General features: G+C 41.6%; 1 protein-coding gene and 1 long non-coding RNA gene across 6 annotated transcripts in view; both read right to left on the bottom strand.

Moving 5' to 3' along the window:
• The window catches only part of trps1 (trichorhinophalangeal syndrome I), a 115,037-nt gene that overhangs the window by 76,145 nt on the left and 17,558 nt on the right, over nucleotides 1-21,334 (bottom strand). For 4 of the 5 annotated variants that reach the window (XM_085791503.1, XM_085791504.1, XM_085791500.1 and 1 more), the window contains exon 2: nucleotides 17,461-17,960. In XM_085791503.1, the coding sequence (XP_085647629.1) occupies nucleotides 17,461-17,473 (13 nt within the window). In that variant the 5' untranslated portion in view covers nucleotides 17,474-17,960. Of the gene's footprint in view, nucleotides 1-17,460; nucleotides 17,961-21,334 lie in introns of those variants that run through there. The other variant, XM_085791505.1, reaches the window with a different exon arrangement.
• Nucleotides 11,041-12,550, bottom strand: LOC146978662 (uncharacterized). Its single transcript, XR_015036974.1, has 2 exons — nucleotides 12,224-12,550; nucleotides 11,041-12,121 (listed from the first exon to the last, which is right to left on the bottom strand). It is a non-coding gene; the product is annotated as an uncharacterized LOC146978662 (long non-coding RNA).

Here is a 21,334-nt window from a genome sequence, read left to right as displayed (position 1 = left end):
TTAAAGCTGCTGCTTTGTCCCAAGCCATGCGGAGATGGAGAGTTTCTGCCAGAAAGAAAAAAAAAAGTCCATGTGTTTTTTTTAATTTTTTTTATGCAAGTTCTTTCATCCTCTTTACCATTACAGCTACACATTGGTTTAATCCCTAAATTCCACATACACACTCACACATGCATGCGCGCACAAAGACCAACGCACAGACAGTGAGCTTTCCTGTGTTAGGGGAAGTTGCAAGTCGTTGCGACATGAGAGTCTGAGATAAAAGCCACTTAACACACACATTACACACACTTGCACACACAAATTCATTCAAGTGAATTGCGTGTCATTCAAACTTTGTTCAAATCGTTATCTTCCTCTATATATATTTAAAGTTAAAGGTCTGTAAGAGATCTGATTATAATATTTCACACTCTGCTAATAAAATAACTACCTGGGCAGAATAAGAATTAAATGATTGAATCTTGTTTTTTCTCTCTTCAGCTGTTCAAGAGTTCAGGCAGTTACTGCAGAGCTCCTTAGCTTTAAGGGGCAGATAATGTTCTCATAGTTGTCAATACTAGTGGGTGACTTCAGATCAAAGTATGGGAAAAACAGCTGACAAAAATCTTCAGCACAAAAAATGAGCTCAACGTTTAAGTAGTGTTTCCTTGGCCGCATGACTGTACTGAGAGAAATCATCTCTGTACTTTATGAAGCTTATATAATTTGCTGAGATCTTTAAAAAAAAATCTCTGATCTGATTTTCTTCTTGATTGCTCACTGTTGAACATCATTCTTGCCAGATGTGTGTCTATCAAAAGCTGTCGTAGACAGTTATGAGATGACAGGAAATAAGAGAGAGGTGGCAGATGACACCACACATAGATCCCCACACCGAAACCAAAGCTGTTACAATTACACAATCAGCTTCTTAGACCCTTGTGAAGAAGAATTGCATCAAAATAAAACACAGAGCAGTAGCTTGACACGTAGGGATGGGTTCACATCTAAACCAATACGGTATGATACCCAGTTCCTGGGAACCAGTACTGGTACTTTTGTTTATAAAAATTTAGTCAAAACTTCAGAATTTTGAATATTTACTGTTACCCAGGGGGCAAAATCCCAGTTTTTTGAAAAACGGACACGGAGCGTTGTAAAAGGTTTGACACCAGAAATGATATCTAGGAACTTCAAGGATTAAAACCTGGGTGGACAACCCGGTCAACTAGCTGCTGGAAAGCTACAGGGGGCCAAAACCCCTTTCTGGGGTCATTTTGATGGCGAAATGATGTAAATGCAAATATTTAGGTACTACAATGGCATAAATAGTCATACAACTATGAAATTTGGCAGAGAGTATCTTGACACATAGGGGGAGGCATGAAAAAAAGATTCTGGGGTTTGTTGCAACTCAATTTTAAGATATCACCCCCAACATCCCAAAAAAGACCAAAAAAAGTACTGTTCGCCTGACAAATTCTCATGAAAATTATTATTTTTCAGCACTTTATGGAGAATATCTATGCTTAACATATATATAGAAAATTTCCTTAATTCATAAGCTTCCATTTGAGTCCAAGATAGCCTTTCTACTAGCTACTGGAAAGCTACAGGCTGTCTCCAAACAATGCAACACCTATTGTGAAAAACTACATGTTAACTGGCATGATCAGAAACCATTCTATTTCTGGTCTCCCCAAAGTGAACAGTTAGATAGAGAAGACCGTTGGCCACAGCAAGTGGGGCTTTTGAGATAGAAAGGCTATCTTGGACTCAAATGGAAGCTTATGAATTAAGGACATTTTCTATATACATGTTAAGCATAGATATTCTGCATAAAGTGCTGAAAAATAATAATTTTCATGAGAATTTGTCAGGCGAACAGTACTTTTTTTTGTCTTTTTTGGGATGTTGAGGGAGATATCTTAAAATTGAGTTGCAACAAACCCCAGAATCTTTTTTTCATGCCTCCCCCTATGTGTCAAGATACTCTCTGCCAAATTTTATAGTTGTATGACTATTTATGCCATTGTAGTACCTAAATATTTGCATTTACATCATTTCGCCAGCAAAATGACCCCAGAAAGGGGTTTTAGCCCCCTGTAGCTTTCCAGCAGCTAGTTGACCGGGTTGTCCACCCAGGTTTTAATCCTTGAAGTTCCTAGATATCATTTCTGGTGTCAAACCTTTTACAACGCTCCGTGTCCGTTTTTTTGCTTTGCCCCCTGGGTATGTTATGATTCAGTGTAAACAAGCCAGCATAATAAGGGATCTCTGTTTTAAATAGGCTTCAGAGTGTACATGGAGAGGAGGGGCTATTCACAGACAGTAGAGCCCGAAACGGGCCTGAAATTTAAAACACGACCCGCAAGTGATACAGCCCAGACCCAACGCAGCCTGACTCACTAGCATTAATTCTCAGAAAAAAAGAAAGACAGAAAAAAGAGAAAGCCCAAGGCCCGACCCAAGTCATTTGTATAGTATATCTTCGGCCCATACCCGTCCTGCGTGGCCCTTTGAGAACTGACACCTCTGTTGTCAGTGTGTTTGTGATAGATGGACAGCAGGGGCAATGCAAGGAAATAAGATTTTACACAATTTGTGTTGCTGTCAGCCAGACTCTCCTCCACTATCTCACAGAGTCGACACTAGGGTACGTTCAGGTACTGAAATGTGGTACTGTTTGATTTTACGTGAATCGATTATTTCGTGTAAATTTGGTCGTTACAAATAAAAGTACAGAATTTCGACACAGAGGTACATAGACAGCACTGCACATACTTGAGATTGCAGTTCTTTGTGAATGATGATTTGAATGTACAAAATAGACACTTAAAATCAAAGACACTGAGTTAACAGTCTCTCTACATCAAACAGCATAGCTGATGCAGACTAACATGTTGACCATTATGTACATCCACTCAATTTGATATTATTCTGCATTCTCAGTGTGATAAAATGAAATCGATCACCTGCGATTATCTGTCTCAGCATATGTGGGATGACTCTGTGGAGGAGAGAGGGGGCAGGGCCTTTGTAAATGGGATGAAAGTGGCGATTATTCAGGGAGTGTTGCCTTAACATGGGTTCTCTGACTGAAATATCAACAGAATAGTATCGACCAAATATCGTGTTATTGTGGAGCAGACACCGGCCTCCCCTCTGAAATGCACTTTGGATAATAATTTGGAGGGGGGGGGCAAGCAGTGCCATGTAAACACAGGCTGCTGTAAACACCTGCTGTGGAAATTCACTTTAACAGGTTTTTACCATATTCTGACCTACGGGCAGACACAGCATGACACCCGCCTTGTCTAATATACGTAACACACACAGCTCATCATGCTGTATTACCGGTAGTGTCTGCAGATACTGATTTCTGACAGCTCCATTGTGCTTTTCCCACATGAAAGGTCTCTTTATGTGTGCCTGTACTTTCTTTCAATGTTATTTTACCTATCAAATGGAGCAATTTGGATACTGAATATAGAAGATGGCCACGTGCAAAGTCTGTCAGTTGCAAAAGATTAAGATGAGTCTGGAAAAAATAAGAGTGATTCTGACACTCGGAGGATTGGGTAATCTTTGCACTTGATTTCCAAAGACATTGGCAGAATTCTTGATCTTACCTAGCGAGGCCTTGGTTCGAAAGGGCGTGATATCCAGTTTGTGCCTCAAACTACTAACATGGTCACGTTTGAAAGTGATGACACATAACACGCCCAATCTTTCCAGTTCTGTCAGAACTTATCAGCTTCTTTTAAGTGCGTGCGTAGGATAAGTCATGCAACCTCTACAAGATAAAGACACCTTCAAGTAGGTCAAAGATTTACAAGAGATTCAGGTGTGGGATCAGTAATAAGAACACAGGTATGTAACCTTAAGTTCTCACACCCATCTAACTGCTGGTACACCCTTAAAAATCCAAATGCAGACACACAAATACAAGCATGAACGCGCACAAACACATAGAGTTTAGTGCTTAAACCTATCTAACTGTTACTACACCCTAAATCCTTTCATCTCTTATTTTATGCCCAGCCCCTCCCTCTGTCTTTCCCTTCTTTTCATCTCTTTTTATTCTTCTCTCTAATCTCTCTCTGATCTATTCCGCTGATGAATGACATAAAAAAGAAAAAACACGCACACACACAACAGCATACCCTTGGTGCATTGATGACACACTCTTCCATTTTTACCAACAATTGACAGCTGAAAGCATCTTTGCATGTTCAAAAATGTTACGTAGCCCTAGGGCCAAACTACAGACGACACATTGTAAAGTGTCAAATATACATGGACATCAGTGGAAGCAATAGCCAGAGGTACAACTGACTGTTCCCATCTATCTTCCTTTTAGCTATTCCCTTTGTCATCACTCACTACTTGCTGTCAAATATGACAAACCGCAATTCTGGCACCAATTCAAAGACTTACGCAATTAAAAAGACACGCACAATTAAAATCCCTTATCCTTTTAAGACCCATTCAGCCCGACTATCAAGTTTCAGGACTTTGTGGCCTGTGACCTGAAAGTCTCTGATACTACACATTCTCACCTCTAAAGTCAAATCAACTTATCGTATGTGGGAAGTCCCCAGATACTGACATACTCTAAAATGTCAATACACAATAGGAGAAGATACAGACGCCACCACTCAGACAAAGTTACCCGTCGGCCTGTCAAACCTGAGACTCTGGATGTTCGAGGTGATAAATTCACACAGATAGTTTGTCTACAAAGAGAATATAGCTACAGTAGATGGATAATTGAGATAAAAGGACACAGATACAAAACATTTAGTTAGGAGGATTTTTTTTCACTCCATTTCATGTGTTTCTTTGTGGGAATGAAATTTAACAATAAAGAGATGGACATAGAGTAGAGAGAGGCAGATAGCGAGCAAGAGAATAGAGCAAGATTAACACAGGAGAGGAGACTGGGAGAGGTTTAGAAAAGACGGCCCGAAAGAGAAGAGATGGGGAGACGGAAAGAGCATGAGATGTGAATTCATTGCCTTAAAAGCAGCTCAGAGTCTAACAGTGTGATAAGAATCAGACGTCACATGCACACACAGATACACACACACACGAATATACGCGCAATGGATGAATCTTTGCTTTGACTTTCTTTGGACAGATAAGCAGTGTTCAATTACTCCTCAATTATGGTGCATGTGTGTGTCTGTGCGTGTTGAAGTGTGCTAATGTGTCGTGTAGAGAGAGAGAGAGAGAGATCCAGTGTGAGACAGGAGCAGGGATGAGATTCTTTCCACCTATGTGTCATTTCCTCCCTCTCTCCTCTCTCTCTCTCAATGCCGTACCCCTTTCTACTCTCTTGCCATAAATTCCCCCCGTGCCAAGGCTCTATCACTCTCTCTCTCTCTCCTTCTCCACAAGTCCGCCTCTCTCTATCATCCTGCCATCCGCGGCACATTTCCCTGAAGCTACAAATTCGAGTATCCTCAACAAAAGAAAACAGTCGAGAGCTGTCAAACAGAGTTAGCAGCAAATACATTGTCGATTTCAAGCCATCTGACAATGTGTCAACTAGCTGATCACATGTAAAGGGGGTCCTGTCTGATGTGACGCTCCACTGGTCCCTGCAGCAGTGGACTCATTTCTTGCTCGGTCTAAAAGGACGATCTAATGTCAGGGTCAACTCTGAGCAGCACGTCTGGAGCCATCGGGGACTCAGAGACACACTCAAAGCCATGTTAGAAGCTGACTCTTACAGTATTACACCTTTAAAATGATAATGGGGCATTTTCCTGTTAAAACAACTTGTGGTAACTTCTTCATTGTTACTTTTTCCTTGTTGATTTCTAATTAATTTTCATTTATTTTGGTCAAAATAGGTCAGAAAATGTTAAAGGCGACGTATTTAAGAGTCTCAACTGGCCTGAGCAACCGTCCAGAACCCAAATATATCAGGTTTTAAAAGAGAAAATGTCCACAGATTAAAAAGACTGGTACCTTTACTGTCCTGCCCTACACAGTGTAGAAGAGGGTGGAGCCACTGGTCCCAGAGGTGTTTTTTTTTTTCTTTTTTTCTCCACACTGCAAATTTGTCAAAGAGTTCTATCAGGACAGGGCTGCGTTCAAGCACACAAGCCAGCAGGGCAGGGTGGCAGAGTGACTAAAGACTAAAGCATCCTTCAGCAAGAAGGCCAAGTTATCTCCCCTGTGAGCGCAAGAATCTGCCCTGCTAAAGTGTCCTTGAGCAAGATGCCGAGGTACCCCTGCCAGTCCCAGGGGTGCTGTTCTGCCGCGGATGCTGCACTCTAAGTGGGGGGAGATGAAAAGAGAAATTTCACTACAGGGGATCAGTGGAGTATCACAAAAAAAAAAAAAAAAAAAAAACAGAAATCCTGTGAGCTAAAGTCACCAAAGCTCCACGCCTCACCTCACCACAAAACACTCTGGTGGCAAATTATCTGCCTCCCCCTCCTTCTGTCTATGTGGCACTCTTTTCTCTTACTGCCTTCCTCTACTTTCTCTCTCCTCCTGTCCTATTATGGACATAACAACAGTGTTACTGTCAGGACGACGAAAGGTTTGATTCACCGTCTGTCCCTGTCTTGAATGTGTGTGTGTGCGTGTGTGTGTGTTAGATAGCAGATAAGAGCCATATATAAACAGCACTTGAAAGCAGAAATGTAAATGTTTGGAAGTCCCTGCAGAACACAGACCATATCAAGATACCAGAGAGAGCAAGAGAGAGAGAGAGAGAGAGAGAGAGAGAGAGAGAGAGAGAGAGAGAGAGAGATTAAAGCCGAGTTCACACCAGGAGAACTAACAGGAGACTGCAGTCAGGACTCAAGTCAGATTCCAGTCATCAATAAAGCTTAGTGGAATTTAGCATCTCAAAGCTACACAGCCAAAATCCTTAATGTGTTGCTGAGTTTAAGGGAACACACCAAGTTTTGAGAAGACTGACCGGTCGGGTGTCTTGGACACCTGCTCGGTGACTGCGCTGATAACTCAGTGTTCAAAGATGCTGCCATGTTTAATTTTCAAAGGATTTCAAGACGGAAACAATGTGTTCATGCACTGCTGATATTCTCTGGCAGTGCACTCGTGCCATCTCATCAATCATGTTAAATAAAAGGAAGCTTGTCTTCTCTGTTATGGTATATTATCATCATATCAGATGTCTAGCAAACTAACATTAGAGACTGCTTTGTGAAAAAGTGAGAAAATACTGAAGTGACATGTTTGGTTCTCCTGGTTACAGCAGTCTACTTGAAGCACATGTTTGTAAGGTGTGAGGAGACGCTTGTGCCCAGTCTGAATTTTCCATTTTTAGTTCTTCTTTTAATGTTATCTTCAATGCACCTTTAATTATTTCAGCTTTGGAAAAGACTTGAGGCAAAAGCCTGAATCAAAGTGGCAGTGAATTCAAAATCCACTATCTTTGTGACCGTGAAGAAAACTTTTCATGAAAAATTGTGTAGTGTAAAATCAGTCACCTAAAACTGTAATCTTTGCCTGAAGATTGGAGGGTTGGATTGGATTTTAGAGAGTGGGTTTCTGGCTGAATTAGTGAGGCATTTCTATGAGGAACATGGCATCTATAAAAACTGGGCCTTGACTCATGGCTTCATTTTCAAACGAACAGGAATTCGCTCTTTAAACAAATATGTTGATGGTTTCTATCTTGTTGTTGCGGTATTTCAGAATAAAGGTGTGTATGTTTGAGACAAAGCCAGCACACATTAATTATTGAGACATGACACCTTAGGCTAATATTTCTTTTTTTTCTGTTTGTTTTGTTTTTTTAACTGAAGCTGTAAAGCATGCATCATGTATCAAATGGGTTTCTGTCGATGTCTGTGCTTGATTTTGTCAGGTAGTCATAAAACTGTTGGCTGTGTGTGTGTGTGTGTGTGTGTGTGTGTGTGTGTGTGTGTGTGTGTGTGTGTGTGTGTGTGTGTGTGTGTGTGTGTGTGTGTGTGTGTGTGTGTGTGTGTGTGTGTGTGTGTGTGTGTGTGTGTGGCCTAGCATGACTGTGTTTGGGATTATTTGCTTACATCCCTGTTTACTGTACATGCTTACTTTAGAGTGCACATGAGTGTGTGCATGGTTGCACAAAAGTGTCTGTTTGTGTGTGCATTTGTGTGTGAGTGAGTGATTGTTAGCAGAAGCTTGTTAACCTCAGAAGTCATTACCACAGCCCAGAGGTTTACGCCGATTAGACAAAATAAACGACAAGCAAAAAACAAAACTGACAATTGAAAAAAACTAGGAGAAAAGAAAGTGATTACTAATGGAAAATTAAAAGAGATTATTTTCTCCAGTTGGAGAGCAGAGTATCAAAAACCAGTTGCTGCAAAAAGTTATTAATGTGTCACTGAAGTGCAAACAGAGGTTGATTATTGCAGCAAAAACTAATTGGACCCGACAATTAGAGCTAATGCAACTGAAGACACTGGAAAAAGCTAAAAATACTGTTAACAAAACCAAAGGAGAGACACAAAAAATAATATAAAGAGAGCGAATAGCAAACCAGCAGCCGTGTGTGAGTGTGCGCGTGCAATGCCGTGCATGCGTGTGTGTCGGGAATGGGGTAGTATTTGACATCACTGCTCCTATGTAGTCTTTTTTTTCCTCTTTTTCTCAAGACGTTTTTGTTTTTACAGCTTCACTCTGGGCAGACCAGACTGCTGTACACACATTCATACACACAAATACACATATTCCCTCTCTCACACACATACATACCGTACACTACACACATATACCCATACACACAGACCCCTAAAGGGGCCTTTTTCCACATTGGGCCATATGGTGCAGACAGGCGCACGGAAACAATTCTCTAAAAACAACACACACTCTGCACTTAGAAACCTGCCACACACACACACACACAGATTTTCTCTTTCTGTCTCACACACACACACACACACACACACACCAGACAGTTAAATCTGCTGAATGAATTGCTGCCTTGTTCAGTTGCGCACTAATGGCAAGGAACCTGCCATGAAGATTACCACACACACGTACACACGCGTTCGAACGCACACATGCCGAGGCTCAGTATTAGGCATTCTAGGGCATTTATCCATTAGAGAGGTTAGTTATTTTCCCCTGTCTAAAAGTAGGTATTCAACTTCATATTCCAACAGAGGCGGTTGTAAATCTACTCCGTTAAGCAGCTGGGTCAGATGCTCGTTAAAAGCTGGAACTTCTTCGGACCACAGAATGAAGTTTTGACCAGCTATTCCGTCTAATTTAATACTCGACATATTTGGCTTCAGACACTGTTGCTACCTGATTGCTGTGCTAACAATGTACTAGCCTGGCTGAATAAATACGCCATATTTAGATATATCATTCAACATCTATCTAATCTCACAACTTTTATTCGTTAAATATCCAAAATTAGCAAGTATGCTTTGCTCGGTGTTGTCATCCACCTTTTGAGTCCTTTTTTAATACAGTAACTTTAAGCACACACAAAATGAGAAGTGACCCAACTGCAAAGTTTACAGTCAAAATTCACAATATGACAACATAAACGGCAGCAGCTCTGAAGAAGAGCCACATGCCAAACCTAAGCAGATCTTAGCTAAACAAAGCACAGACACCTCCTTATTAAGTCTGCGTTGAGATCATCATAACATTAATCTGATGGTAATACATTCTGTCTTGTATCTCTCTCCGGGTCTCTTGCTCTCAGTTCAATTTGGTACTGCCTTTGTTAGCATTTCTGTCACTGCAGTAAACTGCCAACGCATTGGAGGTAATTAACAGTAATATATTGAAATGAAAAAAAAAGAAGCTTCTCATGCAATCCTTCAGTCACAACAGCGGTTTAATCCATTTTTCTTTCTATATTTAAATGTCCCCTTTTTTCCTCACGTCGTCACACAGCAGTTCTTTCAATACCCTTCGACAATATGGAACTTTTCATGTTTCATTACTGACAATTGGCCCTGAAAGGATTCAGGAGTCAAATTCAACAGTGTTTGTTATTTCAGTCAAACGTATCCGAGGGACTCGAAGCAGCTGGAGACAAAAATGTCCGATTTTCCAGTTTGACTTACTCAGCACTGATTCATTAAGACCAAATAAGCGGCTTCTGTAAGACATGATGCAGAGAATGAGAGCAATAGTGAGTCATCACTGAGAGGAAAGCTGCCTCTCATAAGCATAGGAAAGAAGCTAAGTTCATAAAAGAAGCAGTTTGACGTATTATACACGTTATCAAGCAGAGTTTCCTGTTTAGAAAAGTTTGCATTCAAAATAGTACAGGAGCAGCTATTTCCAGCTGCAGTTTCTCCATTCATTATTTACCCATAGATGCACTGATAGATGTACTACTCGATGACATCACAGGCTGCTATTTTAAGTAAGGAGGTAAGCTTCTGTGTATCTACACTGTGTATCTCCAGTAGTTCAGTTTTAGTTGATTTTACAGAAATATCATTTTACAATCTTAAGTCATGACGCCAAAAAATGTCAATTATAAATAAAATGTGTTCAGTATTTTCAGCAACATTTCCCATCCTAACATCTGCATGGAAACAAAACAAAATGCAGAAATACGGCTTAGTACGTGCATTACAGATCTTTTTTGATGGCAATACATTCTGACTGATTTATGACAAGTCAAAAGATCTTTCACTTTCATTTCAATGAAATGAGTAGTGAGAATAAACAGACACGTTTTAAACAACTGCTCTGCCCCCAAGTGATGAAATCATTCCTATGTTTGCAAAGAGACAACCAACAGTGGCATTCATGACATCAATAAATAGTGTACAGCTGGACATAAACAAGCACAGCATGTTTTCCAGAAATACCCAGTCAACATCTCTCTCGTTCCTGTTGGCAACGTTTTTTGGTCTTCCTCTTCATCTCTGATGACAATTTTGTGCCCGCATTGTTCCACACACCAGCGCTCCCCCAACACAGCCAAACCAACACAGCAGTCTACTGTGAAACCCACTGCAGCATGGTGAGTGGGCTGCGTTTGGCTTTGGTGGGCACCTGGACCTGAAAAAACTACCAGTTGGAACTATCAGTCGGCTCCCAGCTACTCTGTTTTTATTGTTCTGGCGAGTGGCTCAGCTGCTGCCAGGCACCCTGGCTGCCTTAGCTGGTCGAGCTGGATGCTAGCTCCAGTATCACCGCTAGCCATTAGCCTGTCAGCTCCCGGCAAGCTCTGTCTTTATCGTCTCGGGTAGTGGTGCGGCTGGTGCCGACCTGGCAGCAGCACTATCAGCAGCAGCCTGCGCCCCTGCCCTTCTTTTGCTGCGTTTCTGACGATTCGATCCCACAACATGCAACAAAATGTGAGGCAACCCATAAAAAATCACTGCTTATGTCTAAGTGCAAGTTGGCTCGTCTCAGCCAAAGTGATGTCAGGATATATAAGCGAAGGGTGAAAGGTACTTGAGTTCGCTGCAGTGACACAAAGGACATGAGTACTGCCGGTAAATGCATGACTAATACATAGTAAAACCTGGTGAATATCAGCAAAGCAGTCCTTTAAGCCAAAAATAAAGCTTACAATACAACTTCTTGTCAATAACATGAAGCCGCATTCAAGATGACTTGGCACTGATTTCTGTCAGACAAGGCTGCGACTGCAGAGTGATTTTTCCTTCCAGACATACCAGGAGCAGCACACAGCTGTATAGTTCACCAGCATATGGATTAAATAAATACAGTCTGCACAGAGCTTGTTAACACTTGTTCACTTGGCTACAACACACAGTTGTAGCCAAAATGAACAAAAAACACACACCCACATCTGCACACACCCAAGCACAGGCGCACATGCTGCAAGCTGCATGCACACAAACAGGTATCCTCACTCTCAAGCAAACCTCCCTCAGGAGGTGGTGGTGGGTGAATGGGTGCAGCAAGGGGTTACTGTAGGAGCAAGTAGTGACAGATACGTAGGCCTGATGGCTTGGAAAATGCAGCCGAGCATGCAAACTGATAGAAACAGACAGACAGAGGGGGCAGAGCTTTGTGATAAGGATCCATAGCGTGTGTGTTCGTAATTAACAAAACCTTTATCTGGTAATTTACCTGAAAGCGCGTGAGTGTGTATAAATGCTAATGTGGAAATAAACCTAACCAGTTTGTCTGATGACTGTGTCTGAGTCTGTAACACCTCCTCACACACACAGACACACACACACAGACACACACACACACACACACACACACACACACACACACACACACACACACACACACACACACACACACACACACACACACAGAGTGCTATTCTGTGGTATATAACACTGAAATGCTGAACCACTAGTCGGGGGTCTGGTCTCCCTCTAGCTATGTGGTCAGTTGCTAACCTAATCTGATTAATGGATTTCGAACCCAACTCTGCTACAAACACAGAAGCAGACAGAGAGGAAGACAAATTGGTAGAGGCTTTGAAAACTAGGTTGGGTCCATTGCCCCTGCTTTGCCTAGTTACTGTTCTTAATCTGATTAATGGATTTTCCCCCCAGAATGGCTGTACAAAAAAAAAACACTCCTGAACCCAGCAGTGGAAAATTAAAACACCAAGCTGCGAAACAAATGCCAGTCAGTTTTGGCTGTGTAAAGCTGTCCCAACATACAAACTGCACGGACAGGTGGATGGGAGGACAGAGTGGATATTAGAGGCATTTAAGTGAAAAACCCCAATAAAGGGACTCTTTCTTTAATTTTCCGAGCAAGGTCAAAGGTCAATAGTGATCATGATTAAATATTTGATTTGATGTTTCCTGCATTTTGATTCTAGTTGCAACTTTTCTCTACAAATACGGACACAGGTGAAGAGAATGTGCATGACGGCATGTGCAATTTAGCCCAAATTAATGTTGATATGCCATCTAACCAGCAGCAAAGTACCTAAACTTAATCAGCTAATGCTTTAATATAAAGGGCAATTGTGGCTAACTAACTGCTGCAGGGTTGTACTGACTGATTATCAATCACAGAGCAAATCAGAGGCCAGCCTGGGCCAAATGGGCTGAGTGTCAGTGTACTCAGCTGTGTTCCATCCACAGACAGTATGAGCCATGTCTGGCCCATATATGGCTGCCAGATTTGACAAGGTATTGGGGCTGCAAACTTGGGGCAGTGAGTGAGCTCCAGTTAGCAGTGGCTCAGAGGAAGCTCTAAGTCCGAGGCGGCAAATGGAATTAGATGGAGAATCGGCTCATGTATGCATGGATCAAAAATATCCAAACACGTGAAAAGCTATTCATCGGGAATCGAGCACAAGTCCAGGGAAGGGATACACAAGGCCACTGTTGGGTTGTGTTGGCCGGTGAACCACCTGGGTTACACTTCTCAACGCTGGCTGAAAAACTGATCATCAAGATGAAGCCAATGATTATATTCTCTTATATTCTTTTATATACTTTTGTTTGATTAATCATTAGCTGTCCTGTCTATAAACCGTAGGAAGGTGAAAATATCCATCAAAGGTTTCCAGAGCCCAAGGTGCCTTTTTTAAAATTGCTTCTGTTCTGACAGACGCAATAAATCTAAATATATCGAGTTTATTTTTACAGCAAGCTAAGAAAACCAGAGCATGGACCTGTTCTGCTTTCGGTTTTTGTTATAGCTCAATGAATGGCTCTTTGACTCCTGAATACATTTTGACTGTGATTGTTGTGAACCAATGCCAGGTTTAATCAATACATGAGAGACAATGCAATTAATTAACAGCAAAACAGAAAAACAAAATGCCGTGTCCCACCCACTAATCAGGGATGTCACGCCGATTTAAAGCCCCATTGAGAATTACCTGTGCTAAAATCACTTAAAAGATGAAGGGAGCATGAGATAATAGTGACAACCTAATGGCTGCTGCCTCAATTTCATACCAGTAACAAATAACTACAATACAAAGACACACACTCTACAGAGTCACACACACACACACACACACACACACACACACCTGTCACTTTGATCTTTGATTGATTCTATGTCCTTTAAGCAACTCGATCATTAACGAACTAACAAATTAAGTCATTAATTGCCATGACAGCTGGTGACATCGCTTTCATTAATATTTGTCTGCATAATTAATAAGCCTTAATTGGAATTAATTAGAATGAATTGTTGTTTGGGATTTGGGGGACAAAGAGAAGTACACCTGCTGCGTGCCTGTGCAGTAACTTGAGTGTGTTTGTGTGTGTGTAGGAGGGTTAGGTGTTTAATGCCCTCATAATACACAATGATGGATGGGTCTTCATTACTGTCCCACGCACAGACACTGTGCAAAACACTGACATACAAACCTGCGCGAGCGTGTGTATTAAGAGTGTGAGAACTAATGGTGGCACATCCTGTTGTAACGTTGAGAGAAGATGAGATCATCACAGACACAATGAGAAACCAGCCACAACCCATTTTTGTGCAAATGGGTCAACAGGTAGCTTACATCGATGTAGGTTCACACATTTTCTTCTGCTGTGACCTTTGGTGGTTATGTGTGTGTGTGGGGGAGAGCCAGGGCAACACACACACACACACACACACACCGGCACACAAAGAGAAAAGATCTACTGACACACATGGGGAAGGAACACATGGGGATTCTCTGCCTCCGAGGAGTAAAGCTCATTTGTGGGCCACTACATCACAGAAATAAACTTCTGAATGTTTTGGTAATGTGTATGTGTATGTGTGTGTGTGTGTGTGTGTGTGTGTGTGTAGCATGAGAGTCTATCTTGCTTGTGGGCTTGAACGAATTGTCTCTACTCAACATTCCTCAGTTTTCTGATACTTTGAAAGAAAAAACTTTGCCAAATCTGACTTGTACTAGAACATCAAAGACTACACAATACCACAACACACACACACACGTACCCGTACATGCATGCACGCACATGTGGATATACACAGTTGAAGGCATGCAAACATGCACATGTGAAGACACAGCTGGACACACAAACACACAGACAAACACAGACCACAGCTAAAAGCATCAAGCAGCTCAAAGCAATCTGCCCTGCTGAATAACATCACCAAGCAAAGCCACCATACCGCATAATGAAAAACATACATAAATACACACACATACAAACACGCACACACATATGCACGTACTCATGTACGTAAGAGGCCTTGCACATACGTATCCAGCGCCGTGTATCGACTTGCACTCATCACTTCTCTGTACAAACACACTAGAATAACAGACATCCATCAAAACACACTGAGGCTCAGTTTAATTACAGAAATAAAGAAACACAAACTGATACCAGGGAGTGATCACACACACACAATCAGGTCAGGTCAATGGAGCTCTATGCACTTGTCCTTACAGGTTCAGTTCACCCAATTACACACAAAATACTACATTTCCCCACTGTCCTGTGGGTTGAGCCTTACAGATAGTTTAAGTTTTACTGCAAGAGACAAATTCTAAATAAATACTTCTGACACCTCCCCAATGTATCTGTGCAGAAACAAGGTCCTGGTTGTTCAGATAATTCAGAAACCTCACGATGGACAGTTCTCAATTTTCTTCAGTAACAGTTCACAATGAAAACTGTTGAGACAGCAAGAAAAAAAACTATGTGTGTGTGTGTGTATATATAAGAGAGAGAGAGAGAGAGAGAGAGAGAGAAAGGAAACAGACACAGCGCTTCAGCATGTGTGGTGACACAGGTGTAGGAGGAAAATAAAGAAGTCACACACGCGTGTGTCTGTCTGTGTGCATGTGTGTGTAAAACTGGAAGCAGGCCTAAACACATTTCAACTTCTGTGTGCGTATGTACCTAAAATATAGTTTTACAATCATAATCATCCTGATCCAGCAAAATACGGCTAGGATAAAGTGCATCACGCTACACACACACACACACACACACACACACTTACTTCACTAAAACGTAACTCAATTTTTGTCTCTTATTAAAAAAAAACCCTCGAGTACAAAACAAAGGATTTTGCATATACAGTACAGACTCCACATACACAGACACACAAATACCCTGTAGTTGGTTGGACCCGTATAGTATCTGAACAGAAACAATGTAATATTCACTCCGCTATAATTATGAAGTACCCTACACCACAAACCACTGTAGCTATTTGCACACTTACACAATAACCTCAACTGTATGTATTTGCATTTCCTGTAGTACAATAACCTGCATCTGTGTGAGCATGTTCCTGACAGAGCTCATACATTCAGCTGAAGAAATAAGAAGCTGGTTCAATTCAAACACTTCGGCATCTTGAACACATTGATCCTGTGATCGCTATTATCAGTGTGCGCAGCTGGTTGGTCTCTCCAATGGCCTCCTTGATCCGTCTACTCCTCCGATGGGGAGGGCTAAAACTCATTTGAAAGACTATAACCCCCCGCCCCCTCCAGCCAATTAAATAAGTTGTTGCCGCTAAACTTTGCTGTGAAAAAGGACCTAATGAGCTCTGTTAATGAGGTTTACTCAACCGGAGTGCAACAAAGTAGGCAGGACGGAGGAGCAGGTAATGTTTGGCTAAGACTCAGCCGCTCCATAATGTCACATGGTGCACATTGTCTAGCACCCTTTACAAGTAAATCTGCTAAATCTCGAGACCACAGCATAATGTGTAGCATTTCAAGGGAACACACAGTCACTTCCTCCAACTGTGATGACTAAGAGCAGTTTTTTCTTCATAATACTGTTGCTCTGCATAAACGCCTTTTCATCAGCAGACATTTCGCCTTATAGCGCTAATCTTCCAAGACCCACAAACTGATCGTGCTTTACGAGGCAAAGATGCTGATCAAAACTTCTTTTTTTTCTCCCTTTAATTTGAAGAAATTATTCGAGTAGTTTTCCGTATTTGTTTTTTAAGGTTGAGCTAAATCATGACTCACTGAACTAAACAACATGTACTCATGCACACCCACACAAAAATGCCCACTCACACACACAAGTATTCCCTCACACGTGTGTTTCCTCAGTATTTCCTTAGATGAATAAAAGAGCTCATAATGAAGCCTAAGAAGACTGTAATGTATTTTTAATATACATCAATTTGAGCAATTCTTAATTATTAAAGCTGCTTCTACAGAATAAATACGGATGTTTGTGTGGTGACGTCACAACAAACTCTGATAAACAGGAATCAAACAATGACTCACGGTTTTGCCTTGATCAGTTCATAACAATGTACAAAAATAACCACTTCATTTACTTTCACTTCATCATGTAATAATGAGCAAGAATAAAACAAGAGCTATAATCACAACTAATTACTTAAAGTTATTTGAGCATGCAGAGGTGTGTTATTATTTTATGCATTATTTAATACACCATGCATAGTAAAGGTATTAATAGTTTTCGAGTTATTTTTGTCAAGTGATTTAGTCCATAAAAACCTTGTAGTAGTGAAAATAATCTAAACAATAAAGTTATTAAACATCATATTGAGGGATTAATGATAACAAAAAATGACTAGATGAATTAAATCATATGTATATAAATGTCTTACCTCTGCTGTTCATCAGGTTATAAAAACATCATGGCTGACTTCTGGCCTTGGCATCGGTTCTGTTGAAAGCGGCTCGATTCAACCCCGCACCGCGACGGTCCGTCCAGCAGCACAGTCCGGCTACTGGCCCTCCGTACTCCACAACTGTGTAATGGGAAGCAGAAACCAGATGCCAGGTCCAAACTAATATCCCTCCATTTCTCTATCAGGTCCACGTAGCTCCACGCTCCACTTTTTTCAGCCTCTTTGACTTTTGTTTAAGAAGATCTGAAAATCCACGTAGCATCAGCCACCTTTTGGTCCTGGGCTCTTGCTCCTCTTATGTCGAACAGCTGGGCTATACAGTTCTGAGTTTGATCGAGTGTGTTGTAGATCCGTGTGAGAAGTTTTCTGCAAGCTACCCTTCTTGCTGCCCTGGGTTTTCTTCTTCTTCTTCTTTTTTTTGGTTCTGGTTTGAGCTCTCAGTCACGGTTGTCAGAGTCCACCATCACCTTAACAACCTGGAAAATGACAGAAAGACAAATAACGTTAGAGACCAGCACAGCCTGCGACATTTACTGGAACCAATTTAACTTCAGACATTTTGTCCATATTTAACATTTTCGGGAAATAATTTTATCCAGACTTTCGGCGTCCAAACTGACTGGCTGATCAAAGGTGCTCAATAAGCAAAAAATATTTAGTGCCCTCCTGAGACCTCAACCAGTCACACTCTATAATCATACCAGTTTAAGTTTATCACCAGCTTTGACAGCTGACGACGCCTCCCACATGTGAAGATTGTTTTGAGGCGAAGTCAAGCCACTGAGATGTGCGCGTTAGTGACGAGCAAAATGATCAAGCCTGCATAAGTGTACTGGCAATTTATTTCTTGAACATTTTCCGATAAAAGCTGTGGCTTAAAACGGTGAGAGGAATGTGTTCTTAAAAACCTTAGTGAGGAAGACTGCGCTCAAAGGAGGACGATAAAAACCAAGCGTGCGTGTGTGTGTGTGTGTGTCAGAGAGAGAGAGAGAGAGAGAGGGTGTGTGTGTGTGTGTGTGTGTGTGTGTGTGTGTGTGTGTGTGTGTGTGTGTGTAGAAGGGAGGGGGCATTATAGCAGTTGGCGCAGCGCTTTATAAAACAAACATATCAGTAACATACACAGTCAGCTAAAAATACTTTGAATTAAGTCTTCAATACAGTTTGCTGCCAATACACTGGTGACAAAAAAGCCACTAATAATACCATGAGGAATTAATTCAAATTAGCAAACCATTACAGCATGTGGTGGCACCCGCATTAACTCTGTCTCTCTCTCTCTACAGTTATTATTCACTCTATTCTGATTTACTAAAGTGATAAGTTTCAAAATAAAGCACTGATCACTGAGCAATTTCTGGATATTAATTCATAAAATAAAACAACTTTGTATCATATTTCCAGTGGCTCCAACCGATAACAATTATATCGTCTTTATTTGGTAATTCTAGTGTTAAATGTCAGACTCAACCAGTTCTCAGTTCCCCCTTTTGTTGCCCCAACCACAAAAATCACTCCACCCTCTATGTCTGTACCACTCCTCTCTCTCTCTTTCTCTGCCACCCCTTCTTCTTTTTTCTATCCATCTTGCCTCTCTCTCCCTCTTACCGCAAATCTAAATCTGAGTCTGTATTTATACAAAGTCAGTTTCCTTGGGTCAGTTTGACTAGTGTGTGTGTGTGAGTGTGTGTGTGTGCCTCTAGGTGTGTGTGTTAGTGGTGGATAAGAGACAAATCTCAATCCTTCACACGTGCATAGTTGAGAGCGGTCTATATTTGGAGTGTGTTTCCTGGTTGCTCATAAAGCCACTGTTATATCTTCTCTGATAAGACTAAGAGGATCGGCTGAGGCTGCATATAACCCCTCTCTGTCTGGTCGTAGTAGAACTACTGATTTTATGTTTCCACTTCAAGTCTCACTGCTGCTCTTGAAGTTTAAGCTATGTAAAAAAAAAATAAATAAATAAATACATAAAACCAAAACAGCAGAAGAGTTGAAATGGATACAGAGGAGGAGCTTTTCTATCCCAGGATACCTGTTGTGCGGTTTACCTGGGCCAGTGTGGTCCCGACCACATCCTCACGCAGTTCTAACTTTGTTTGGACAACAGAAAGAAAATTAACACACCAGCCATTTGAGAACTTGAGTGCGTCATTATCTGAAAAGGGATATCTGGTGTTTGAAAGGGGGAAAAAAAAGAGAGAGATTGCTGGCACGAGGAGTAAAGCACATTATGAGTCATTACTGAAATTGTGAGTCATTTCAAAGACCCTCCCATTTTAAAACAGTAATGTTTTTCAGCATATAAACGTGTTTTTTTTTTTAAAGAAGTGCTAAATGCTTTCCAGGTAGACTTTTGGGATGAGGCTGTCACATGCCTCCAGGTAACTCTATGCTTCCCTGAGGTGATGTTAGTGTCCTTTATGAGAACATCTGATATTTCACTGCTGTGATCCCCAGCATGAAACACATGCTAGGGTAAAAACACAATGCAAACACATACAAAATGCAAAGATGCCACAGTTCTTATGTTTTTTTTTTCCCAGGCTGTAAAATCCTAACGAAAATTACACTGAGTGCAGACACACACATGCACACACACATCCGGTTATTACATGATTAACCACATAATAGCATTAGCTATTAGAGCTGAGAGAAAGTAAGAATGTAGGAGAAATGAAATGAAAGACGGAGGAAAGAAAAAGAGGATCTGGAAGGCGACCTTCTGATTAGCAGCATTCACAACAGGAAAGGAAAGAGGAGAAAAGGAGTTTTCTTTTTTTTTCTTTTTTAAGAGTGAGTGTGACTCTAAATATTTTCCCTGTGGATCTGTGACTCAGTCGAGCTGCTGCTGATTCATTTACTCATTCACTGTCTCTCCCTGCCCCTCTGTTTTTCTCCTTATCCATCTTTTTTTTCTTTATTTCTCCACCATGACTTATCTCTTTTTTCATTCCCAGCTCTCTCTCTTTTTCTCTCTCTCTTTTATTCACTATTACAACTCCCATTTCTACCTCTCATGTCCATCAGATTTAAACTGTCCGTCTCACTTTCCCTCTCTCTCTCTTTCCCATCAATCCATCACTGGGCTCTCTGTCATATTCATATGCTTCTTCTGTCTGTTTTTCCAACTGTCATTATGGCTCAGGCCAGCCCCCCCCCCTCCCACTCCCCCTCCAAACTCCAAACTCCCCACCGCCACCACAGCCACTGCCTCCTGCGCTCCGACCCCCCTCTATGAATGCGTGTGGTCCGGTCCGACTATAGACTGTTACATTGTCCCAGACAGGTTGGACTGCGCCACTAGCCAGCAGACGAGGGTGGGGGGTGGGGTGGTGGGGTGGTGGTGGTGGTGGAGGAGGTGGGTTGTTGGGGGAGTGGGGGGAGGGGGTGGAGAGCGGGGGTTCCTAGGGAATGTTTGTTTTTCTGTTTCCAATTTGGTCCAGCCCGAGGAACTCCACACTCCGCTCTGTCTCAAACACACCATTCATGACGGCCTGACGTACATGATTACACACAAATACCCACTCACCAACCCTCCCTCCCTCCCTCTCTTACACACACACACACACACACACAGTCACGGACATGTACCCATACATATGTTAAGCGGTCTCATCGCCACCTAACCGCACAGGCGTGCAATGCTGCACGCGCACGTTCACGACCGCGCGCACTCAAACTCATTCGCAGTCATTTTTACCATGACACAAGCCCTTTAATTTATCTTTGTTCTCATCTTTTATTGTTTTCTGATTTGTTATTGCTAATGCCGTTTCAGATGACATGGTGGTCAAACTCATTACGCTTGTTTCTTCCTCGTCTTTCAGTGATTTTTCCCCCTCTGTCCCCA

This window comes from Trachurus japonicus, chromosome 11 (assembly GCF_045865225.1).
Source record: "Trachurus japonicus isolate A0001 chromosome 11, Traja_1.0".
NCBI classification, from domain to species: Eukaryota; Metazoa; Chordata; class Actinopteri; order Carangiformes; family Carangidae; genus Trachurus; species Trachurus japonicus.
The sequence above is the reverse complement of the archived record's forward strand: the minus strand, read 5'-3'. Positions and strand labels throughout refer to the sequence as shown.